This window comes from Neopsephotus bourkii, unplaced genomic scaffold, assembly GCF_033783945.1.
Source record: "Neopsephotus bourkii isolate Nb327-2 ecotype Australia unplaced genomic scaffold, CSIRO-AGI_Nbou_v1 NB_1675, whole genome shotgun sequence".
In the NCBI taxonomy this organism is placed as follows: Eukaryota; Metazoa; Chordata; class Aves; order Psittaciformes; family Psittacidae; genus Neopsephotus; species Neopsephotus bourkii.
This window is the reverse complement of record NW_026902149.1, coordinates 644,994-669,434: the sequence shown is the minus strand read 5'-3', so window position 1 is coordinate 669,434 and position 24,441 is coordinate 644,994. Positions and strand designations below refer to the sequence as shown.

At 47.5% G+C, this 24,441-nt stretch overlaps 1 protein-coding gene across 1 annotated transcript in view; it reads left to right on the top strand.

The window, feature by feature from the left end:
- Positions 1-778: 778 nt before the first annotated feature.
- The window catches only part of BAZ1B (bromodomain adjacent to zinc finger domain 1B), a 49,554-nt gene continuing 25,891 nt past the window's right edge, over positions 779-24,441 (top strand). The window contains exons 1-8 of the mRNA XM_061375764.1: positions 779-1,015; positions 7,803-7,919; positions 10,000-10,144; positions 11,018-11,216; positions 15,752-15,873; positions 16,617-16,814; positions 18,146-19,841; positions 24,128-24,266. Coding sequence (XP_061231748.1) covers positions 903-1,015; positions 7,803-7,919; positions 10,000-10,144; positions 11,018-11,216; positions 15,752-15,873; positions 16,617-16,814; positions 18,146-19,841; positions 24,128-24,266 — 2,729 coding nt within the window. The 5' untranslated portion in view covers positions 779-902. The remainder of the gene's footprint in view (positions 1,016-7,802; positions 7,920-9,999; positions 10,145-11,017; positions 11,217-15,751; positions 15,874-16,616; positions 16,815-18,145; positions 19,842-24,127; positions 24,267-24,441) is intronic.

The window sequence follows — 24,441 nt, the reverse complement described above, 5'->3', positions numbered from 1 at the left end:
CCGAGAAGGGGATAGAGGGAGCCGCACCAGCCTTGTGCGGCTGCGAGGGCCCGAGCTGCTGCCTACGACCCACAGCCACCACTCGTGGGACACAGGCTCCACGTCCGCCGCTCCCCATTTACACCCGCTCAAAGGGGCTCCTCCGCACACAACCCGCGACAGTTTGTCCTCCCTCCTTCCGCAGGAGCAGCTCGGGCCTCGGACTCCTGCGCCCGCCCCGCGACGGGCACGGAGCACCGGAGCCAGCGCCGGCCCGGCACCGAGCCAGGCAGCAGCGCTCCGAGGAGCCGCGGCCCCCGCTGCCCGCACGCCGCCACCGGACCGGAGCCACGCCGCCACTGCCGCCCCCTCTCCACTGCCCCGCGGGTGGTGGGCCCCGCCGCCGGCCCACAATACCCCGCGCGCCGCTGCCCCTTTAAGAGGCGATGGCAGCACGAGCGAGCCTCGGAGGACAAAGCTGGGCGGGCGGCCTTGCCGCGGTACCCGGATGGGCGGGGAGGCGTGGCTGCGCTCTGATTGGCCGCCGCGGGAAGGAGGGCGGGCGGGTAACGGGGACACAAAATGGCGCCGCGCTCTCTGCCGCTTACATAACGCGACCTCTCACCTCGCGCGCGGTGCAGGCCAGCTTGCTGCGCCGGCGGGAGGAGTGAGCCGCAGCGATTGGCAGGAGGCGCAGCCAATCCAGAGCCGGCAGCGCTGGCGGCCCGCCAATAGGCTCGCGGATCGGCGGTGGCGGGGCGGGCCTTGTGGGGCGGTAGGAGGTTGGGGTGCGCGCAGCTAGGCCCGTCCCGCCGCCCGCCGCGGGGGGAGGGGAATCTCCCGCCATTTTTCAATCCTCCCGCCCGGGCTCCGCCGCTGTCGGGGTCGTCTTGCGAATTCGGCGGCTGCGGCCGGGCTCCGCCATGGCGCCGCTGCTGGGGCGCAAACCCTTCCCGCTGGCCAGGCCGCTGCCGCCGGGGGAGCCCGGGGAGCGGTTCGTCATCCCCCACACACAGGAGGCCTTCCGCACCCGCGAGTATCCGCCCGGCGTGGGGAACGGGAACGGGGACGGGGCGGCCGGCGCGGGGGGTGGAGGTTGCAGGGCGCAGGCTGCGCCGTTGTCATCGGCCGCGGCGGCAGCTCCCGGGCCGAGCGGATCCGCCGGTGCCGGGTGTGAAGCCGGGCTCTGCAGCGCACGCGGTCCTCCCGGGGTTGGGGAGCGATGGGGGATGGCGGAGGGCGGGAGCCTGAGCGGCGGCGGGGCGATTGTTCCGTAGCAAGTTTCTGCCCCGGCTCAGGACGAGGCTCCAGGCGGGGACAGCGGGGCCGGAGCGGTCTGGGGCGGCCGTGGAGAGCGGCGAAGGGGTGACGGCTGCCGGGAAGCGGGGGCTCCGGCGTGTGCCGCGGGCACCAGTTGTGGGGGGGCTCCTTAACGCAGTTAACGCCGGAACCGGTCCCGGGGGATGCACCCGCGTGGTGGGGGTCGGCATCGTACCCCCGTAAGGAGCAGAGGGGACGCAGCAAGGGTTAACCCTGTATCAGGGGCAGCTGGTCTGTGGAGAGCCCAGGGTTACGCTCCGGACGGAGCCTGTCCCTCTTGGCCGCTTTCACATGAAACCCGTCTTCACTTACTGCCTTTCTTGGCGGTTCGAGGCGGGCTGGCGTGTGACAGCGGCAGGGAGCAGCTTTGGGCCTGGCCGGTAGCGGTGCAGGCGCTGAGCACCTGCGAGGCAGGGTCAGTCCAGGTCCCTGCGGAGCAGTGTGTGAGCAGCCTGGTCAGGGGTTGTGTTGGGACCTAAATCTGAAGGACTGGGAGCGGGAGAAATGCATGAACCTAAATAGGGACGTACCTCGGAGGTCTTGGCGGTGCAGAAGACAAAGGGGCTCCAGAACTTACACAGGGCCTTGTGCTGCAGAGTGTGTTCCTTCAGACCAACAACAGCTGGTGGAAGCCCATAAGAAGGTTTAGGGAGCTTTGGAAGAAGAAATGCACCTCTTAACACAGATAAGCATCGCTAGTGCATTCAGCCCAGTAAAGTGCTCTTGGTAACAGGATGAGATACTTGCTTTTCAGCAGTATTTGAAATTAAAGCATTCTGTCTGTAACTCCAAAGCCTGCTACCGTGTGTGCAAAGGGAAAGCAGCTTGGTCATGCATGAGACCAGGAGGAAACCTGTGCTCTGCCCTTCCCTCTCAAGAGTGATCACTGATCAAAGAGACACAGATTAAACCTGATTGCTACATTTGTGAAAGAAAATGTGGCTTTGAGGTTTGTCTGCCTTGTAGGGACAGCACACAGGAGTTGTAGGGCGCTTCCTCAGAGCCCTGGCCCGGTGGTATGGCTCTTGTGGATCCGTGAGTAGGTGGAGAAGGACATGTTTCTGCAGACACTTGCATGGTATTAATATTAAGGGAAGAAAGGGGTGGTTTCTCATCTCGGAGGGGCTGGTATTAGCTGCAGGGTCAGAAGGAAAGAGGGAACCAGTGCAGGCACTGTGGTTCTAGAGAGATACTCTTGGCTTGGAGAAAGTACTTCATAGGGTGCTGTGGGAGGCAGGCAGCCTAGCACGTTCTAGAAAGTTCCTTGTGGTAGGTAGACATGAAGCTAAAAAGAGAAACTAAGCAATGTTGGGTTTCTGTCTTGCTTTGGTGGCTGTATATAATATATGCCAGGCAAAAAGTGGAACAGAAAATTGCAAGGGAGTTGGTTGAAGGGAAATGTTACCTGAAGACGACTTGGAGGTGTTTTTGGTCACTCCTGTCTGTCCTTGATAGCACAGAGGAAGGAATGTTGGTGATGGAAACAGCCTGCAGAGAGGTACATGAGTCCTTACCACACTTGTGCCATTTGTGTAGAGGCCTTGAAAAACAGAGTCTCCTGAATGTTTGATTTTCCACCTTTAAAAGTGGATCAGCTCTTCCCCCAAAAGGATGCACCCATGCTTACCCTGCAGCTACAAATGAGGGATTTAGAAGACATTAAAAGTTTTGAAGACTTTTTTTTTTTATTTTGTTGGGATTTGCAGCTGTAGTTTAGGTTGAATCAAAATTTAAGATTGGGGTATTGCATACGAGGAGACGTCTGCCCCGTGGGCATGTATCAGGAGCATGTCCAGCAGCAGTGAACAGATGGGTATTTTTTCCCTGGGAGGGTGCTGAGGCGCTGGCACAGGGTGCCCAGAGAAGCTGTGGCTGCCCCATCCCTGGCAGTGCTCAAGGCCAGGTTGGACACGGGCTTGGAGCAAGCTGCTCCAGTGGAAGGGGTCCCTGCCTGTGGCAGGGGATTGCAACTGGATGAGTTTTAAGCCCTTCCATCCCAAACCAGCCTGGGATTCTGTGATAACATGGTCATGAGAGCTCAGGTGTTGTTTCAGTTTTGTATTTCTTTGTAGCTTCCTGTGGCTTCCGTTGCCAAATCCCCCGAAAATCTGAGAACCCAGCTTGTGTAGAGCCCACTGTGTCCTGGTGGAGCCTTTGCCCTATCAGGTCAGACTCGGTGTGAGCCCTGTTGGTTGTGTGGCTGAGGACGCATGGGTCACTGGGAGGCTGGAGGTGGACTTGTTCTTGTAGGAGCTCTGTAGGCCTGCTCTGCAGTAGGTGAGGTGTGAGGCAAATGCTTCCTGCAGGGTATGGCCTTGTCAGGTTCACGTCACCTGTGCAGCCTGTCTGGCACGTGTACTGAGCATCTGATGCCTGCCAGACACCGCGTTTGTTCCGTAGGGAACAGCGTGGGGCTGCTGTGGTGTGTGTGTGTTCTGTATTGGATGTGATTTGGAAGACAGTGCTGCCAGCTCAAGGGAGACGCTTGGTTCTGAGAGCAAACCAGCCTGGAGCAGCAAGAAGGGGCTGTTCCAGGCAAAGCTTTCCTTCAGCTGTCAGCATTGTCTGGGGAAGCTGTCCTGCTTTCCTCCTCAGATAAAAACTTGCTGTCTGCCTTTAGTGTTGTGTGTGATAAGCAACACAGAGAACATAAGGAATTTGACTGCTTGTGGCCTATAGGTTCAAGGCTGTTGTACCTCTGGCTGAAAGATGACAGCACCAAAGCTCTGCGCTTCTAGAGGAGCTTTGCCACCCCCCCGTGGAGTGGTGTCGTAGAACAGAGCTGGCCTTCTGGGTAGGTTTGCTGCTTTAGGTAGTAAGGTGGAAACAACTGAGATGCTCTAAAGCTGTTTTGGAGTTGACAGTCATTTCTGGGAGAGGATCAGTTACCAGGAAGAAGTAAACTTCAAATCTGCTTCATAGCTGCTTGTGTGTGGTTGGCTTGTTTACTTTGAAACATGACTTTTTTTCCCTAAAAGGGTCCCTTGTTTTTATTCTTTGTTTTCTGCCTTTCAGCATTAAGTGATCTTCAGTGTGATGCAAACAGATGTGATGTGTTAACGGTTATGCAGTGGGTAGTCAGCTCTTTAACACATGTGTTACTGACGGCTTTTGGGGGAACATTCACAAGCTGGTGTCCAGGGTTTGTTATTTATTACTGTGTTGGGACTCTGTGGCAATGGCAGCTCCGAATGTGTGTGGAGATGGGTTGGTTGTGGCACACCAGCCGTAGTTCTGAGTCAGACCTGCTGAACAGTCTGAACATTCTGGGGTTTGTTTTCAGTCCAAGTGGAAAGGACAAGCAGCACATGTGGAGTGGAAAGTTTGAGCAGGAATAAACTTTGCAAAAGCATCCTCCTGCCTTTTGGCTTTGTGCTTCCCCAAGGTTTCGGAGCAGAACCTGGTGTAGGGAGCTCATGGCAGAGCCCAGAGCAGGGTGGGCACAGTAGGCGTGACTCTGGAGCTTGGGCAAGGAATGTGTGCAGGGTCAGTGTCGGACCAGCTGACTAGCTGTAGGTGGAATTGAATTGCATGTGAGAGGGAGAGCTGAGCTGGCAAGGGAAGTTGCTGTATCTGAGGCTTTTGAGTTTGGTGTTGATCTGAAAACTGTGGGCCCTGGTATAGTGCGGTTGAGCTTGTTCTCAGAGGTGTGCACAAGGAGGGGAAACTTCTGTCAGTTTGGGAAGTGATGTTAGGAAGTTCCTTTCCAGCTGGAGATCAGCATTTATTGGCTCTCTTTGCTGGAAGGAAAGGGATTTCCTCACAGGCCTAGAGAGAAGAAAGTTGATAAACTGGTAAAAGAGAAGTAGACGCTAATTTGTTTCCCAGCCATATCTCAAATGTTTGTTTGTAGTTAAGACTACTGCAAGTCTGTGAAGGCAGCAGCATCCTGAGGAAGTGTCTTTCCCCCAGCACTCTGTTGCAGCAGCTGTGAGCCCTCCAGATTGGTGGTGTCCCCAGACATGCAGAAGGGAAGCCTGGGGGTGAGGTGGGGCTAAAGGCTGAAGATCACAGTTTCTGTGTGTTTAGGCTCCTGTTTGCTGTGAGGATTGAATTTGCTTTTAACTCTTATTTTTGTGAGCAAGTCATAGGAAGGAGCAGCATTGTGGTTGGAGTTTAGTCATTATGAAAGTGGTTAATTGCTGTAATTAAGGGGGAGACTCCTGGGGTGGTTTTTTTGTTGGATTCTTATTTATTTATTTTGCCTCCTCGTTCAGTCTTGTTACAGAGACTGGTTAGAAACACACCTCTGGTCTGGTCAGTGGCGCTGTGCGGACGGGTTCCTCTCTGAGCTGTGGCTACTGCTTGCCATCACCCCACCACCATGATGTGCTTCCTGCCCTGCAGCACCTCTAGGGGGTTTCAAGGGAGACTTTAAGCATCTTTGAAAGCTCTGGAAGGGGTAAGGATTGGCCTGAGAGCTCAAGGCTTTGTGGCAGATGACTTGTCAGGTTGCTGATGAGCAGGACACTCCACAAGCAGAGTAAGCTGGGGAACTGCAGGGTTTCTCCTTGGTTTTAAGACCAGTTCCAGGATGAGGGAGTGCGCCATCAGTACAGCCTCCTCTGGAGGTGGGTCTGCTCCTGGCTCATGGTCTTGTGTAGCATTAGTTGCTGTGAAGATACCTGTATATCATGATCCACAATATAGCTTCTGCACCTTACTGTGCTTTCCTGTGGGGCTGTGAAGAAATATCAAGGAAAATTGGCTTTGTTGGAGTTGTGATTTCCAAATAGGAATCTTAGTGCAACTAATTTTGGTGGGATTTTTTTAATTTCTTGAAAGACATAAGTGATCCTGGCCCTCTACTCTGCAATCCTGTGACCCCACTTGCAGCACTGTGTGCAGTTCTGGTGTCCTCAACCTAAGAAGGACATGGAACTGTTGGAACAAGTCCAGAGGAAACCATAAGGATGATCAGGGACTGGAACAGGTCCCCTGTGAAGAAAGGTTGAGAAAGTTGGGGCTGTTCAGCCTGGAGTAGCTGCGTGGAAACCTCCGGGCAGCTTCCAGTATCTGAAGGGGGCCTATAGGGATGCTGGGGAGGGACTCTTCATTAGGGACTGTAGCAATAGGACAAGGGGTAATGGGTTAAAACTTAAACAGGGGAAGTTCAGGTTAGATATAAGGAAGAAGTTCTTTCCTGTGATGGTGGTGAGGCACTGGAATGGGGTGCCCAGATAAGTGGTAAATGCTCCATCCCTGGCAGTGTTCAAGGCCAGGTTGGACAGAGCCTTGGGTGACATGGTTTAGTGTGAGGTGTTCCTTGCCCATGGCAGGGGAGTTGGAACTGGATGATCCTAAGGTCCTTTACAACCCAAGCCATTCTATGGTTCTGTGTGTGAGACACAGTGAGCCGTTCGCTGTGGCTCTGCTTTCACAGGAGCACGGAGCAATCTGCTCATTTGCACAGACTCATAATTAGCACTTGTGCTGTGCCAGGCTGAGCTGCTGCTCTGTTACAAGCATGCTTTGTGCACTGTGCCTGTTTCTCTGCTGGTGAGTGCACTGCAGGAGAGGGGAAGGATGCTGCTCTTACTTCTCCCATGATCTCTTCACTTAAATTACTCTTGGTAAGCATATGGCGACTCGAGTAGACTGCTGCTGGGTAAATTGGGGTGGATTTATACTGTGCTGGTTTTTCTGATAACTGTGCCTGTACATGTGCTATCCATAGAAAGTATGAAGTGCCTTCTGTCTGTTTATACTCCCAGTTAATTACTGCTTTGGTGAAATGGGCAGAGCATAGCTCCAGACACTTACAGCGCATTAGCTACTGCTTTCATTCACAGTGCTGCCTGCATTAATGGGTATTAATCTGAATAGCCAGAGTAACTCAACCTTGAGACTGCTGTGATATGGGCAGCAGGTCATGTAGCTGGTGAGAAAGGTCCTCCTGTTGTGCTGGTGCAGGAGGCTGCTCTTGTTGGAAGCCAAAGGAAAGGTGAACTTCCATGTGATTTCAGTTACAAAGTCCTTGGGTTTCTTCTTGAAAGGATTTCGTGTGCTGGGTGGAGTGGTAGCTTGCATCTAGTGTTTGTAACACTGCCCTCAGGCATTAGTAGTAGTAGTAGTTTCCTTTTATTGTCAGGCATTTAGCAGCAGTGGGTGCCATGACTCCCGCGTGCGTCTGGTACTGTTGGTGCTGTTTTCGATCAGTCAGCCTGGAAAACTGAGAAGTAACTTAGCAGTGCCACAGGACATTCAGCCGTATCTATTCCTCTTCTGCAGTTCAGCTGAACTGGTGACGGTGTGTTACCTTCTGTATGCTTGGTGAGCAGGATGGGCATTTCAGTGCTGAGAGCTTTAGGGCATCCTGGTCTGAAGACCTGTCTGATGTGAGCAGCTTCTCCGTGGTAGGCATGGAGTCAAACTGTATGACAGCAGTCCTCAGCCTTGGTGTAGTCCAGTGTTAAGGGTTTAATGGAATTTGGTTTTCCTGTGTTGTTGTGATCGTGCTTTCCACTGCAAAGTCCTGTTTTCCTGAGCTGCCACTTCTACAGAGAGTACGAAGCACGTTTGGAGAGGTACAGTGAACGCATATGGACGTGCAAGAGCACAGGAAGCAGCCAGCTGACGCACAAAGAGGCTTGGGAGGAGGAGCAGGAAGTTGCTGAGCTGTAAGTACCAAAGAATAAATTGGTATATGTCTATCTTCAGGCACTGGGGCAGAATCGTGGGCTTGGGAATGATACGTGGTTGCTGGCTTAGGAGGTGAGGTAAGTAGCTTTTTACTAGCAGTAACTAGATTCTGGAGGTGAAAGCAAGTTAAGTCCAAATTTGAGGCCATCACTAATGCAGTTGAGTAATGTACTTATTTAGTGCTGTATTGTGGTATTACTAAACCAGAATAGTTCAGCATGTGGTGCTTGGCATATTTTAAAGTCCCTTGAGTAATGGGAATTTTTCGGGGGGGGGAGTAAATCTTGAAGGAGCTAAAGTAAAAATGCAGTAGAAAAAGGCTGTTAAAGTATTCCATTAGTCAGGGCCACAGCTATAATTTGGGTTTCCAGATCTGTGTTGGAATCAATTGTTGTACTAAATAAAAACAAATATTTTGGAGTGCTCTTTTGGGGATCTGCTCTACTTGAAATCATAAAGAACAAAGGAAAACCAGTGGAAATCATTGCTCTGTTCAGCCCACCAGTGTTCCAGTGGCTACCATGGCCCTGACCTTCCCTTCTAGCACACAGCACCGGCCCCGAAGCCCTGGTTGTCATTCAGGCCATAGAAGTGAATTTTCTGTAAAGGTGCAAGGCCTTGGCTCAAATAAGGTCTGTAAGTCGCTGTGTGATCACCAAGTTGTAGGAGTGATGCCAAACAAATGATGAAGTGGTGGTTTGGCCTTCTGTAGCTGCTTTTCTCTGGGTTTAAACTGGGGAGATGGTCAGTGGTAGTGCCTAAGGATGAAATGTTCTAGTGCCTCTTTGAAGAATCTACTCATTAGCCTTAGCCTAAGGAGAAATTTCCCATCATTCGAGGTTAATTGCATCTTTAAAGGCAATAAATAAGAAACCTGCTTGCTGGTAGTCCTAATTCCCATGAGGGTTGAAGTACTACTGTCATCAGTCTTTGCTCCATAACGTTTTTCTTTAAGAGGAGAGTGCAAAGCTAGCTCTGTTAGTTTAAAATCCTGAGACCAAGCCTACTGGTCTGGTATCACTTAGTTTTGGTTAACAGTGGTGGGTTGGTTGGCTACTTCTGAAAGCACAGAGAAATGTAAATGAAGGATAATGGCAGATTCTCAATAGCAAACTTAGCTATAGCGTCTCTAAATATGGAGGGGGGGGAAAAAGCTGTGGAATGAGTTTTTTAGCTTTGTCCCTTTGAAATGGGATGAAAAGCTTCCAGGCAGTTTGCTGGCTGCTGAATACCTGATACTAGTCTGAATAAGAAAAGTTCATTTAGCAGTTTGCTAAAGGGATAAATTTGCTAGTGGCAGTTGTAGAACAGCAGGTAGAGCTGAGGATTGTCAGCCCTGCATCCCGGAGCCTGGAAAGCTAAAAGGGCTGTGGAAAAATAGAGTATTTTGTTCCTCCTTAAAGTAACTTGAAATGGACGTTTTAGCCAGAAAGCTTTATGCAATGGATTTCATAGTCTTCTGTCAGCAGAGACCTGATCTTCTAGAAAGAAAATCAGTCAGGTCAGTTTGTAACAGTCATTTCTTTTCTCTATGTGAAAATATTTGAAGATGACGATGTGGTGAAACATATAAAATATCCTTCTCTGGAAGGATAATTGGATTGTGTTAACCTGCCTCTATCTTGTTCCCAGAGTTAGCAGTCTGTTCGGAAAGAAAGAAATGCCAGATCTTCATTAGCGTCAGGGTGGTGTTGGTTGGAAGCAAAAATCTTAAAGTAACAAGCCCCAGAAACACTACATGATCTTGGTGTATATTTAACACATGGCAGAGAGGCAGTTAGTGACCAGCAGGAAGGAGTTCACCATCAGCACTGCTTTTCCAGAGCACTTTCTGGTGTTCCTTCTGGGAGGAAGAGTGCAATTCATATTGTTATGCCAGTTAACACTGTGGGGAGGTGCTGGGGAAGGGCAGCAAAAGCCCAAAGATGTTTGCATGCTAATGCAGCATCTGCCTCCAACATTGTCCTGGCTGTTAGTGTTCTCGGATTGCGAAATGGGAGGTGGCTCTGCCGTTTGGCTTTTATTGCTGGAATAACGAAAACTTCTGTGCTTGCCCAGCTTGAAGGAGGAGTTCCCCATCTGGTATGAGAAACTGGTACTGGAAATAGTCCACCACAACACTATATCTTTGGAGAAGTTGGTGGATGCTGCTTGGCTGGAGATCATGACCAAATTTGCAGTGGGAGAAGAGTGTGACTTTGAGGTAAGGATCTGTTTTCTATTTTATCCCATGCTTTTCGCACAGAGCTCGTTTTGGATATCTAAAGGCAGGAGATGGGAAGGATGTGTTAGTCACATCGTCAGAAAGATGGTGAGAGTTTCTTTTCTGTAGAATCCCCGTGACAGCACCTGCTTTGAATGCAGAATGGTTCTATAAGCAGAAGCAAGTGGATGACCTATACTGATGGCAAGATGAAAATGACTGATCCGTGTGTGTAGCGAAATAGAGATATGTTTATTATACTGCTTAAATGTGTGGTGGTCTTTGTATGTATTTAAAAATATATAAATACATAATTAGAAGAAGTTAAAAATTATCACCTGGCATAATCCACTCTAATGTGTTCCCAGGAGGAGTAATAGTCCTAAAGTAATGTAGCTTGAAGTCAACTGCTTGCAAGTCTCTATGCCCAAACAATTGGAGAATTCCCTCTGGAACTGGGAATGGTGGAGAAGACTCAAACCTGTTAAAAATAAGGGAAAGGTATAAAGTGCTGGCAATCTGTCTGGGACATACTCTCAGCTGGGGCTGTTGAGAGAGCAAGCTTGCACCACGGACATACTCCTTCCTCAGGCTGAGAAAGTAGTGTCATTAAACACTGGAAGAACTTGAGGGTTGGCAGTTCTCCCTTTCTTAACAATTTGTACAGAACTTCCAGGTAGGAGTAGTAGAAAGAAACCCTGTAATTGCTTCATGAGAGGGATCATGCTTCCTCAGGAAGGATGGCAGTTAAGTGTTTTGCCAAATTATGGCTTGTAGGTAGTCCTGGCTGCATATTTTCTTCCTTGGAGGGTTTAAAGCTCATTAGTTCATGTGTTTTGCTCAGGTTCAGTTTTCATCACTATTGCCTTGCAGGTTGGTAAGGAGAAAATGTTGCCTGTGAAAGTTGTGAAAATACATCCCCTGGAGAAGGCTGATGAAGAGGCCTCAGAAAAGAAATCTGATGGAGCCTGTGATTCGCCATCCAGTGACAAGGAGAATTCCAGCCAGGCAGCACAGGACAACCAGAAGGAAGCTATCTTGAAGGAGGATGACAACAGGAGGGAAAGTATGAGTAAGTAGTAAGATAGCATGCCAGTAGATAGCACCTGGAAGTGAGTATTTGAGCTTATGTACGTCCTGGGTCTGGGCTGTCAACGTTGTCTGGGATGTTTAAGCAGTGGTATGTGTTGAAAAATTCTGTGATTGTCACTAATAATGGTGCAGCTTTGGTGGCATCAGTGCTGTTGGTTCTCAGCTGTTCTCGCCTGGTTTAAAGCAGAAAATGTGCGTAATTCTAGGGTGTAATACTGAAATCTATGTGAGGGTGGTGATTAAGGGGGGAACTAGGTGGTCTTTAGAATCGTGTAACAGAATAGTCAGGGTTGGAAAGGACCTTAGGATCATGTAGTTCCAACCCACCTGCCATGGGCAGGGACACCTCGCACTAAACCATGTCACCCAAGGCTCTGTCCAGCCTGGCCTTGAACGCTGCCAGGGATGGAGCATTCACAACCTCCCTGGGCAACCCATTCCAGTGCCTCACCACCCTAACAGGAAAGAATTTCCTCCTTATATCCAATCTAAACTTCCTCTGTTTAAGTTTTAACCCATTACCCCTTGTCCTATCACTACAGTCCCTAATGAAGAGTCCCTCCCCAGCATCCCTATAGGCCCCCTTCAGATACTGGAAGCTGCTCTGAGGTCTCCACGCAGCCTTCTCTTCTCCAGGCTGAACAGCCCCAACTTTCTCAGCCTGTCTTCATATGGGAAGTGCTCCAGTCCCTGATCATCCTCGTGGCCTCCTCTGGACTTGTTCCAACAGTTCCATGTCCTTTTTATGTTGAGGACACCAGAACTGTACACAATACTCCAGGTGAGGTCTCACAAGAGCAGAGAAAAGGGGCAGGATCACCTCCTTCGACCTGCTGGTCACGCTCCTTTTGATGCAGCCCAGGATACGGTTGCTTTCTGGGCTGCAAGTGCACGCTGAAGCCGGCTCATGTTCATTTTCTCATCGACCAGCACCCTCAAGTCCTTCTCTGCAGGGCTTCTCTAAATCTCTTCTCTGCCCAACCTGTAGCTGTGCCTGGGATTGCTCTGACCCAGGTGTAGGACCTTGCACTTGACTTTAAGGTGCCTTCCAACTCAAACCAGTCTGTGATTCTATGATGATCATTCTCGGAACACCCTCCAGTTCAGAAGCCTGTTGCTCTGCAGAGACAAGCTCTAGTTCCCTTTCATGTCCCCAGCTGACCAAAAGTGTTTTTTCTTTTGTTTTATCCCCTTTCCAATTTTCAGCTACTGAGACAAAAAAAAAAATCTGCATTTTTCTACATGAATTTTTTTTTGAGGGGTCAAAATAAAGCATGTTTTGAAACATTGTCCCCCTCTTTCGTATCTGTTCCTCCTTGCAGCAAAAGCACTTGGTGTCCAAGCACAGAATATCCAGGGCTTTTCATAACTCTAAGAAGGTACTGTTGAGAGGAGAGGAAAAAAGCTTCATGTCCTGTGTAACTTTTCAAAGATGGAATAATAAGATTCTGTAGAAGACATTTCAAAAACTGCTTTCAAACAGGTTGCAGTCCTTTTAATGCATTTATTACTTGTGTAATAAACCATTTACATTTGTCAGTGGCCATTTCTGCATCTGGGGAAGGTGCACATAACCTTCTCTGATGTTCAGAAGAGGAAACTCAGAAATAGCCCAGCAAGCTCATAGCAAAGTCAGGAGTGGAAGACAAGTTCTGCCAAGCTTAATAATTGTCAGCTGTTGCTGATGGGTGCTGGAAGAAGTTCTGAGCTGTTCTGATTTCACTGCAGTCCTCTCTATAACCAGGAAGGGGAAAAACAGATGTTGCAGAAGCAATCTGGTTTTATCCTTTGAAATAGCTGTAGGGCTTGTGGGTGGGGGGGCTAATCTGAGCTCGTGTACTACCTCATTAAAGGCCTGGGAAGTACCTTTTACTTTAAAAACGATTGTTGACCAAATTTATAACAGCATTTGGGGGCTTGGAGTTAACTCTACCATAATATTTTGTCTGTTGGTGTGCCTGTTGTGAGGAGCTGTGTTCAGCTGGGTTCTTGTTGGCAGTGCCATTGGAGTGATTGGAGATGGGAAGAATCCCACAGGACTGGGGATTCCTGTGTTGTTTGCAGTTTCTGGCTCAGCTGATGATCTGACCTGTGTGTTTAGTCATGTCTCTAAACTCGGACTGTCCTGCCCTTGCCATAAAGGATGAACCTCAATGTTTTCAGATCAGGGGTGCCAGAAAGGTCATAACATGGTCAGTAAAAGCAGTGACCACCGGTCATACGGGTTGAGGTCATCACACACGAGTTTGCTGCACAGGCTGTATAGGAGCTGTGTTCCCCTGTGCACACACAAGGGGGCAGGGCTGCTCTGAGCATTTCTGCTAAGCTGGTGTCAAATCGGCTGGTTTTGTGGGAGGAGAAAAAAGCAGCAGAGCGAGCTTCAGCTCTTCATTCTGGTTAGGAGTCTGCTGTGCTTCAGAAGCCCAAAATAAGGCTTTATACCAGCTTCATTGCATCATATGTGCAGTCTGAAGTGGCTTTGTATTTTCAGCTGCTTAGGGAGTGAACTCTGGGAAATGGGCAGAAATGAACTACTGAAGGCAGGTTCTGCTGTAGTTGGAGCTAATACTGCCTTGGAAAAATCCTGAAAAAGTGGAAAATAGGAGACTCCAGCAGATGGATGCTCTCTGAGGTTCCTGTAGTGTAGTGACTGTAAGTTTTATTGCCCTGGAATTCAATAGCAAATGAAGTACAGTACACATTTTGTGAGATAACTGCAGAAAGAAGCATGCAGTGGTTTCTTCTTCCCCATCTCTGAGTGTCCAGGCGCTGTTTGGTGGGATTTGATGTCACCCCTATTTCTAGAATCTAGAAAGTAAAATGCAGGAGAGGTCATGCACAGGCCTGTGACAGGAACTTGATTATGTGTGGCACTTGCATCCAGTGAAGATCAGGTTCAGCCACTTAGAAGATGTGGAGGCAGATCTCTGAAAGCAGGACTTTGACAGAGCATCAAGTATCCTTTAGGCAACCTCTGTTGTGCCGTTGAGCAGAAAAACATCCTTCGGTGATTGTGAATTTACCAGGATTTTTTAATACAAATGGGGAACCAAAGCAGGCAAAAGTTACTCCTCAGCCTGACTTGCGATGAGAGAATTCATCTCCTTTCATGTGTACTGTCACTGTGAGAAAATCCAGGGGGGGTATCTTAAAGAAAGACTAATATAATGAGTAGGAAGACTTCCAAAATGAGTGATGCTTGGAGCAGAGAGTTCCACTTTGCATTATCTGAAATGCAACACTAATGGGGAAAGTACCTGCACATTTATGTAACATCTGTAATCTGCTGCTTAACTGAGGTGACTGATTTTGGAAGGCAGGGGGCAGAACTTTGGTTTTATACCGTGAAAGCTGTAACACTGTTGTAGCTGAAGTGCTGTCAGGCCTAGAATGTGACAATTATTTTTTATTTATTTTAAAGCCTGAATTTGGTGTCTACCATCTACTTATATTCTGCATGTACTTAGTAGATAATTGTTCTCATCTCTCATGCTTGCTTTAGTGTTCTCTTTGTGTCATAGCCACAGAGAAACATTTGGGGGTTGCTTCCTTCAGTAAGCTTGGATTTTTGTCTGAAATGATTAACGTTTGCAACCTGAATATAGAAATAATAGACTGAACACCAGCTGGTGAGGTGATGTCCTTCAGTTACATCTCTCTTGAGAATAAAGAGATTGGTTGTATTAGTGTGCTTAAAATTTCAAGCTAAGTGAGCCTGTACACATGAGGCTCAGAACAGGAAAACTTTTCATGGCCACCAAAGTTAAATGCTTTTAAAAGTTGCTTTAATTTAGAGCCAGTAATTCCTGTAGTACGGTTATTTCCACTATGGCATGGCAGAGGCAGGTAGGACTCAGCAGCAGCATCCTGGACAGGTTTGTGGTTGGTTATGAAACCTCTCTCCCCTTAATGAGTTGTATAGACATTTTCTCCCTTTCTTCCATTTTCTTCCTAGGTACTTGCAGCTTACCAGCCTTAAAGACATGGGTTTAAGTACCCCAAGTGGTCCTTTGTACTCCTTAAAGATAGGTTTTACCTCTTCCTTTGGAGATGTTTAGGGACTCTGCAGTCTGCATCTTTAGGAAACTTTTACAACCTCAAATTTACAAAATCTGAGGGGAGACTGAGCTGAGCTCTTAGGCAGAAGCTCTTCCCTGTGAGGGTGCTGAGGCGCTGGCACAGGGTGCCCAGAGAAGCTGTGGCTGCCCCATCCCTGGCAGTGCTCAAGGCCAGGTTGGACACAGGGGCTTGTGGCAAGCTGCTCCAGTGGAAGGGGTCCCTGCCCATGGCAGGGGATTGGAACTGGATGTGCCTTAAAGTCCCTTCCAACCCAAACGGGTCTGGGATTCTAAAACCTGATTTAGGACTTTTTCATGGCATTCTAGTTTAACCAAACACGGGGTGTGGAGGGGGGTGAGGTGCCCCCCTGGTGATGCTCTGGATTCTTTGATTTATTTATTATTTTTTTTCCCCCTCCAATACTAAGACACTGAATCTCTTCCCTTGCTTTACCAGATGACCGAGCGCGTAGGTCTCCTCGGAAGCTTCCCACTTCTTTGAAGAAGGAAGAGCGGAAGTGGGTTCCACCTAAATTCCTTCCACACAAATATGATGTCAAACTGAAAAATGAAGATAAGGTGAGTTCTTTGTTTGTATTGTTTCTAATTATGAATATGGAAGTTTGATTAACCACTGTCGTTGTGTCTGTACAGTAACAGACTGTCGGCTATTTCTACATGTAATTGGGTTTTGTGCATGATAACACCTGACGATTTCCTAGTACCACACACTGAGCCGTGGTGGTGCCAATAGCCTTGGAGGGATTGCTTTTAACTGGTCAGGCAGTTAATGAAGTTTGATCAGTTGCTGCTCTTGTTTTAACTGAGCACCTCTGAGAGTTGTAGGTAACTGTGCTTTGGGAAGCTCCATGTAGCTGCAGCACTGCTGGGTACTTCCTGTCATCTGCTTGCTAGTTTAGCAAGGAAGGCAGAGCTGACCTGAATTTAGTGAGCATCCCTCACAGAGTACAGCACCACTTGCACCTCTGGTCTCAGGAAAATAAAGTCAAAACAAAATGAACGTTAGCATGTAAAATCTTTTAAGTTAGAAGCAAGCACAGCCAGAGGAAGGTCAGAGGTGACGCTTTGGCAAGAAATTTGCAACATAAACAGATATTTGTTACTTTTTTGGCTAACAGTCTCCTGCCAGTCTGTTGTGCATGTCAGTTCTGCAAGTCCTCTTTGGTTTGAGCCTTCACAAGAGCTTTAAGGAGTGAGAATTTTGTGAGCATGAAGCACTACAATAGTCCTGCCTCCTTTTAGCCCCGTGATATGTATTTATAATGTGGTTAGAAGTTAACAGTCTGTCTGTTATCTCCAAGATCATCAGCAACGTACCAGCAGATAGTTTAGTCCGCACGGAGCGTCCTCCCAACAAGGAGATCCTAAGGTACTTCATCCGACATAACGCCCTCCGGGCTGGCACGTGTGAGAATGCTCCATGGGTTGTGGAAGATGAGTTAGTGAAGAAATACGCTCTCCCCAGTAAATTTAGTGACTTCTTGCTTGACCCACATAAGGTAAGAGCTCCTAAAAGTACTTCCTTCACTTTCTCACCCTTTCCCCACTGTTAGACAGTCTTGGCAGAGACTTCATGTGACACTTGGGTAAGCTCCAAAGCTTCCATCAGCTTAGTGAGCTGCAGGGCAGGAAGGTCCGCTCTTGCAGGCTGACCCTTTGAGAGGTGACACAGCTGAAGATGGAACTTTCTTTTCTTGACTCCCCCTCTGGTATAAGTTTTAGGTCTAATATTTCTAAATTTGTCATTATGATTCATATTGATGCTGGATGCTTTTGGCTGAGGTAATTGTCTTTAGCAAAGAATTCAAAACAATTTTTGCAGAATGAAGTTAATGCAGACACCGGATTTGATGATTGTGCGGTCTTCAGTAAAAACTTCTCTGTGGCTAATGAGGGCTCTTAAACAAAGCCTTCAAAAGTGACCATCCCTGAGTCAGGAAATCTTGAGTGTTCCTATGGCAGTCCTAACTTGATCGTGTTTCTGTATGTCTATTCTGAAATAATTGTTGCTTAGATGCTTGAGCCTTTTGCTGTGCTTATTACAGTGGAGGTGTTTTATTGCTAAGGAATCTCAGATTTTTAGCCCATAAAGGTTATGTCCATGTATTTTGGTTTTTGCCTCTTGAAGTATGTTAGTATTCTGGGTGCGTTCTGAATCTGAAATTGAGATGCTGAGAGAGTTCTGAAATCGGTCTCTTTGGCTCTGGGTTAAACTGCTCTGTGCTAAAAGTGCCCTGTCAGGTAGGTGATTTCAGCAGCTTAAAACCAGTCACTGTTCAGTTGCATTGCTTCAGAACAGAATCCTTCCTCAGAACCAAATCCTGCCCTCCCCTTCATTCTGGGTGCTTTCAGGCAGTTCAGAAACCAGCCTCTGAACCCCTGTCTCCCATAGCTACTCCTTTGGTTTTCCTCTGGGCAGTGAGCAGGGTGGGATCCAGGGCTGAACCCATCGTGATTCAGGGAGAACTCTCTCATCAGAGGACTTGTTTCTGCAATGAATGTCAGCATTTTCCAGGCAAACCCCTCCCCACAACTTGTTCAGGTTTTCTGTACGTGGTTGGGAATGTTTAAAAATTCTTTGTAGTGTTTCAGTTTCTAAAGTTAAAAGTGAACTTTCCAGAGTGAGCTGATGACTCCTGAACCAACATAGTGACTGTAGTGCAGAATGTTGAAAGCTATTGCAGAAGCCTGTTACCCTTCATGTGCTCAGTACCCCCTGTTCATTGGAAAAGTACATCAAAAGTGAAAATAGGCAAAAGTAGTTGACAGGAAAGGATACTTCTAGTTACCTTTAAATGTTAATATAAATGAATTTTTTCTTTAATTTTAGTATATGACTCTCAACCCCTCAACCAAGAGGAAGAGCTCTCGATCACCTGACAGAAAGCCTTCTAAGAAGTCCAAAGCTGATGGAGCATCCCTGGGCCAGCCACTGAGTCCTACTTTGTGGTGCCACGTGCATTTGGAGAAATCTATTATTTGCTCTCCACTGAAGGTGAAAAACTCTAAGAATTCAAAATCTCCTAAAGAAGAGCTGGAAGAAGTTATGAAAATTGTGTCACCAGCTAAACTTGGTTCTAACTTTCACATTCCAAAGAGGAGCCGACTGGGAAAGGGCAGCAACAAATCCTTGGACAAAAAGCAAAGAGGCAAAAGGGTTCTGAATGGGCAGAAGTCATCAGGGAAGTCAAAGTCTCCAAGGAAAGGCTTGAAGACGCCTAAGATGAAAATGAAACAAATGACACTACTGGACATGGCTAAAGGTACCACTAAGGTATCCAGGGCTCCCAGGAATTCAGGAGGCACCCCTAGATCTTCCAGCAAACCACAGAAACATCTGCCTCCTGCAGCACTCCATCTCATTGCCTATTACAAAGAAAACAAAGACCGGGAAGACAAAAAAAGTGCTCTTTCTTGCATCATCTCCAAAACAGCTCGGTTACTCTCCAATGAGGATCGTGCCCGTCTGCCAGAGGATTTGCGAGGCTTAGTACAGAAACGCTATGAGCTTCTAGAGCACAGGAAGAAATGGGCCACCATGACAGAGGAGCAGCGAAAGGAGTACATGAAGAAGAAAAGGGAAAAGCTGAAAGAGAAACTGAAGGAGAGAGCAAAGGAGAGAAAGGAGAAGGAGATGAAGGAAAAACTGGAAAAACAGAAGAGATATGAGGACCAAGATCTGAAAGGGAAGAGCTTGCCTACTTTTAAACTGGTTGATACTCCAGAAGGACTTCCTAATACGCTCTTTGGGGACGTTGCCATGGTAGTGGAGTTCCTGAGCTGTTACTCAGGGTTATTGATGCCGGATGCTCAATATCCCATCACAGCGGTTTCCCTGATGGAAGCACTTTGCGCAGAAAAGGGAGGCTTCCTCTATCTGAACCGAGTACTGGTCATTCTCCTGCAGACCCTACTGCAGGATGAAATTGCTGAAGATTATGCTGAGTTGGGAATGAAACTTTCTGAAATACCACTGACTTTGCACTCTGCTTCGGAGTTGGTTCGCCTATGCTTGCGCAAGTCAGATGTGCAAGAGGAAAGTGAGGTCTCGGATAACATAGATGAAAGCAAGGATTCAGCAGCTTTTGAAGATAATGAAGTACAGGATGAGTTTCTGGAGAAACTGGAGACATCTGAGTTCTTTGAGTTGACTCCTGAAGAGAAATTGCAGATACTTGGAGCCCTGTGCCACCGGATCCTAATGACATACTCGGTACAGGACCACGTGGAGGCCAAGCAGCAGACGTCGGCTGAGCTGTGGAAGGAGCGCCTTGCTATCCTGAAGGAGGAAAATGACAAGAAGAGGGCAGAAAAACAGAAGCGAAAAGAAATGGTGGCCAAGAACAAGGAGAATGGGAAAGATGAGAACATGATGGGAAGAAACGAAAAGAAAAAAAATGAGATGATGAAAATAGAGCACAGGGTTGAAATAGAAGCTGATGATATGATCAGTGCTGTGAAGAGCAGGCGCCTTCTTGCCATCCAAGCCAAGAAAGAGAGGGAGCAACAAGAAATACAAATGAGAGGTAAGAAAAATACCAGGAGATTAGAGCACTTGTGTGTTGTGGTGTAGACGTAAATAAGTTAATGACAAAATCACCAGCCTGTTCTCAGAAGTGCTACCTGCTTTTAAGGTATTTCTTCACTGGAGAATTGTGATTCAGCTCCTGTGGTTCCTATTGCAGTTCAAAATCTGGAGTGTTCACAAAAAGCAGTAACTGCTTCTAGAGCAGTGTTCAGTAGCTTTCTAATTCTGTCAGGCCCAGGAGGATTGAAGAACAGAAAACAACAATAAGTATTGGTCTGCATCCAAATATCTTCTGACTTTTATGTACAGAGGGGATACTTCCTGTCTAAAACCTACGTCCTGCAGCTGCTGCTGGTCTTGCTGCCATGCACATTGTCAAGCTGATGCCAGCAGCCCACCTCCCAGATAAGGACTTGGGCAACACAGTTTACAGTTTCTCATTTTAAGTAGTTATGGAGTTGTATAAGCTGTCTGCTCAGACCTCTGTAAAACACAAGCTTCAGTGCCAGACTCCATATGCCTCTGGGGAAATAGTGCCTTTTGCTACAGTGAAGTATGAAGAGCGGAATACTCTGGAATTACATGTCAGGGATTTTTTTGGCTGCAGACGTGAGTACTGGACAGCCTAGCTCATCTGGGTTGTTAGTTCCCTTCTGAAACAGTCTCACATGGAGCATGATTTCTGTGCCTTGGCTGGGATCTGGGAGTGTCTGTTCTAGAGACCAGAAATAGGTGATCAGCATGTAATACCCTGAGGCTTCTAAGGAAGGGCACTGGCCTCACACTGGCAGTAAATAGATTTTTCACACCTTCTTTTAAGAGCTGTGAGTCTCAGAAGTGCCAATAAACCACTGAAGATCTGGGGTGCTGTCCTTCTCCAGAGAAACAAAATGCCAAAGAGCTACAGCCTATAGCTGAAGGGCTGCAGCCCCAGGTTTTGTAGGGTTCCAGTTGCTTGACCACAAGTTCAAATTCATGATAAGATTTTACTGCAAAATTTGATACACTTTGGACATTGCTCCTTTGGTTGTTTCTTGTAGCTCTCACTTAATGCTTTGTGCTAGTTATATGTGAGGAAAAGCAAGATTACATTGATGGAGATAAGAATAATTTGGCTTGCATGCTGAGGAAGTTTAATCCATTCTTCATTCATTTAATTCATTCATTCACTCCACAAGGAAAGCTATGCCCCTCTGGCAGGGAAGGAAGGATTAAGGCTTTCATTACGGTTCGAATTCATCTTGCTTCCTTTCCACAAAGCAAACCCCAACATTTTCAGGCATCCAGGGCTGCTTTTACCCAGTAAGTAGTTGCTTTGGGCCCAGAGGTAGCCTTTTGGAGTAACCATTGTGGTTAGTGTTGGTAGGCACCAGTTAGGGCTGCCGGGTTAGCAGCTCAGGGGTAGCCTGCTCAGGACTTCAGGCCTGGGGGCTGGTGTGGCTTCAGGATCTGAAAAATACTTGTAACCACAGTGGGAGCTGCGTGAGGGTGTTCCTGCTGCTGCCCAGGCTCTCTGCAGGCTCTTTCATTGTACTGGCTTTCACAGCACTTAGTTGCATTTGGTTTTAATAATGTTAGTGTCTCTGGGGGAAGTAAAAGGAGTTGCTGAGAAAACACCTATTGCGCAGTGGTTCTATATTCGTATACATATATATGGACCAATGCACAATAGGTCTTTTGTCATCAGCTGCTTTTTACATATCTAGAGATATGTATCTCACAGTCAGAGGTTTCTTTCCACTGCTCTGGTAGCATCTGTAACATGGGGAGCACCAACCCCTTTCTAGTTAAAACCTATCACGGTTGAGGCCAGTGCTGTCTCTCTAGTCTCAGCTCAAAAAAGAGCCCAGTGTAAGAAAGCATAAATGGACCTTTTTTGTTCTTTCTTGACTTCAAAAGAATTCAGTATAGAACTTCCTGTTGAAATAACATGATCAATATCTGTATTTTCTTGATAGTGAAAGTCAAGTTGCTTTCATTTGTGCTGCTGCAGCACTAATTGTTCTTTGCCGTATCACTTCATGAAGCAACAGCTCCTGTACAGTCTGTTGGAGGAGAGCAAAGCTGGAAGCCTATGCAGCTAATGAAGCCTGCTAGAGGAAAGTCCCAGCTGAGAGTAGCTTGCCATCATAACTGAAAGTGAGGTGCAGGGAGGAACCCACTGGTTTGGTGTCTAATTTGGTGTTTGGTGTCTAGGTGGTGTCGTTTTGATTGAATAGTTTTGGCATATAAATAAATCTGAGTTTCTGTTCTTTCCTTGTCTCTTCTTTATTCTGGCAGTTGATGATGCATGCTGCAGCTGGGTTAGATAGAAAAAAATAACCTGTCTCATAGTGCCCAGGGTATCCCAGGTTGTAAGCATTGAGGAGTTTGCAGGCAGCATGGCTGGTTTTGGTTATAGTCTTGGCTCTTGAGGGGAGGGTTCTGAGGAGGAGGGAGGTGTCCCTTGTGCTAGCATCAGGCGCAGCAGCAAGTCTTGAGAAGGTGTCCAGGGGAGAAATTCTTGGAGAAATCCTATTGCTTCCATCTCCTTCTAGTGGAAGGTGAGGATGATACTTCCTGTAGTATGGGTCTCGTGATGTGGTTTGTGAGACTCAGATTTTAGCTGACAGAAAACATTAGGTACCGTGAGAGTGACTGTTGTGCCTTATTCTGATTCCAGGACTTCAACATAGAGAAGCAGTCATAAGGTTTAGGGAGGAGTTGATGTTTACAGACATTCTAGGAGGGTGGTGAGGCACTGGCTCAGGTTGGATGGGGCTTGGAGCAGCCTGCACCAGTCAAGGTGTCCCTGCCCATGGCAGGGGTTGGAACTGAATGAACTTTAATGTCCCTTCCAACCCAGACTATTCTAGGATTCTGTGATGTGGGTTGTGCAGCTGCTTGTGTCTGGTAGGCGTAGATTCACAGGATGGTTTTGCCATGCTGCAGTTAGCATAAATTGGTATATTGTTGGTATGTTGTTATATAAAAGCTGATAGAGCGAGTTGGTGTAACAAATGCAAGGGTATGTTTCTCAGCATGTCTCCTCTTATCAGTCAGAACTGATGACAGTGGCAGGACTTCAGAGACTTACTGGGTATTGTTGATCAACTGTTACCAAACCTGTCTGGATACAGAATATGTTTGTGAGAGAGTAGGTAGTAGCCCTGGGAGAAGTCCTAGCAAGAAGCTGGCTTTCTCCCTGGGCCAGCAGCCAGTGTACAACCTCCATACACTTGCTTTGACCTCTGAAGTCTTCATTTCATCATTCCTTTTGGGTTTTTTACTTTGCATTTTCTCAGAACACAGGAATGTTGCCCACAGCCTTTTGCACAAGTTATGAAGGGGTGAGGTCTTTGTCAGGCTGAAATCAGGCTCTGGAGAGCCAGTGTGACTCAGTTGGATGTTTTGTTCCTTTTTGTCCTGGTGAAAGTACATCTATTCTTCAGACAGGCAGAAGTGGAGAGAGACTCTTGAACCATCACAAGAGGTGTAAATCCTGTTGACTTTAATGTTCTGTCTCTTGGTAGAAGCTTGCTCCTTACCTAAAGATGTGAAAGCACATGTTTTGTTCTGTAAGACCCTGTGACCAGGCTCAGGACCCCTGGGATGCCAGAATTTAGGCCACTTCATATTTTTCTTCCCCCTCTTTTTTGTCGGCAGGTGTGGATATTGACAGCTACTGAAATCCCAATATTGTCATGAGTTGGAAACCTAAGGTTTCTATTTTCACATTCTTCAAATTATAGACTATGTGAGAAAGCATAAGGTGTGAGGGGGTGTAATATGGTTGCTATTGCGAGACAGCACCAGGTCTGGTGTTCCAGTAGGTGAGGTTGTGGGGGCACCGGTCCTTGTAGCTGTGGCTATGGAAGTCCAGGCATCCATGAGCCAAGCTGGCCTCCGGTGTGACAGCTGCACCACTGCCAATGCTTGGACTCCTTGGGCAGCCCTGGTTGTACTTTGTGCTGTAGGTAAAGATCATTGGCCCAGTTGTTACATGGGATTGCACAGCAGTGGATGCCACTGTTGATATAGAATGAGGAATGATAGTGAGCATGTTTTATCCAGACTTAGCACTTTTCTCAGCCCAGTTAATCCTTATACCTTGACTTATTAATAAATCTTGATTCTTTTTCTAGAGTGGTGGGTGGAAAGCAAGATGATGGGTGAGTGCCTATGCTGAAAGAATATTAACCAAAGTCACCAGTAATTTATTGGGTTTATGGTGTGGTCAAATAGAAGAGAATATTGATGTCTGGATAGAAGAAAGTTACTACTTCTCTGTACTAATTCCAACAGTGAGGATGGAGAGAGAAGCAGAGGAAGAAAGAATCCGGAAGCATAAAGCTGCAGCTGAGAAAACGTTCCAGGATGGGATTGCCAAAGCGAAGCTGGTGATGCGCAGGACCCCGGTGGGCACTGATCGCAATCATAACAGGTGGGAAAGGAGCAGATCCCCAGCTGCCAGCTCTGCCCTCTGTGAGGAGCTTAATCAGACAGGACCCCCCAAGAAGTGGTTGATAAGGGCGTTGAGAACTCCCTGTGTATTGAACCATGCAGGAGAGCAGAAAGGACAGCTTTGTGTATATAGGGTGTAACAACCTTCACTGGAT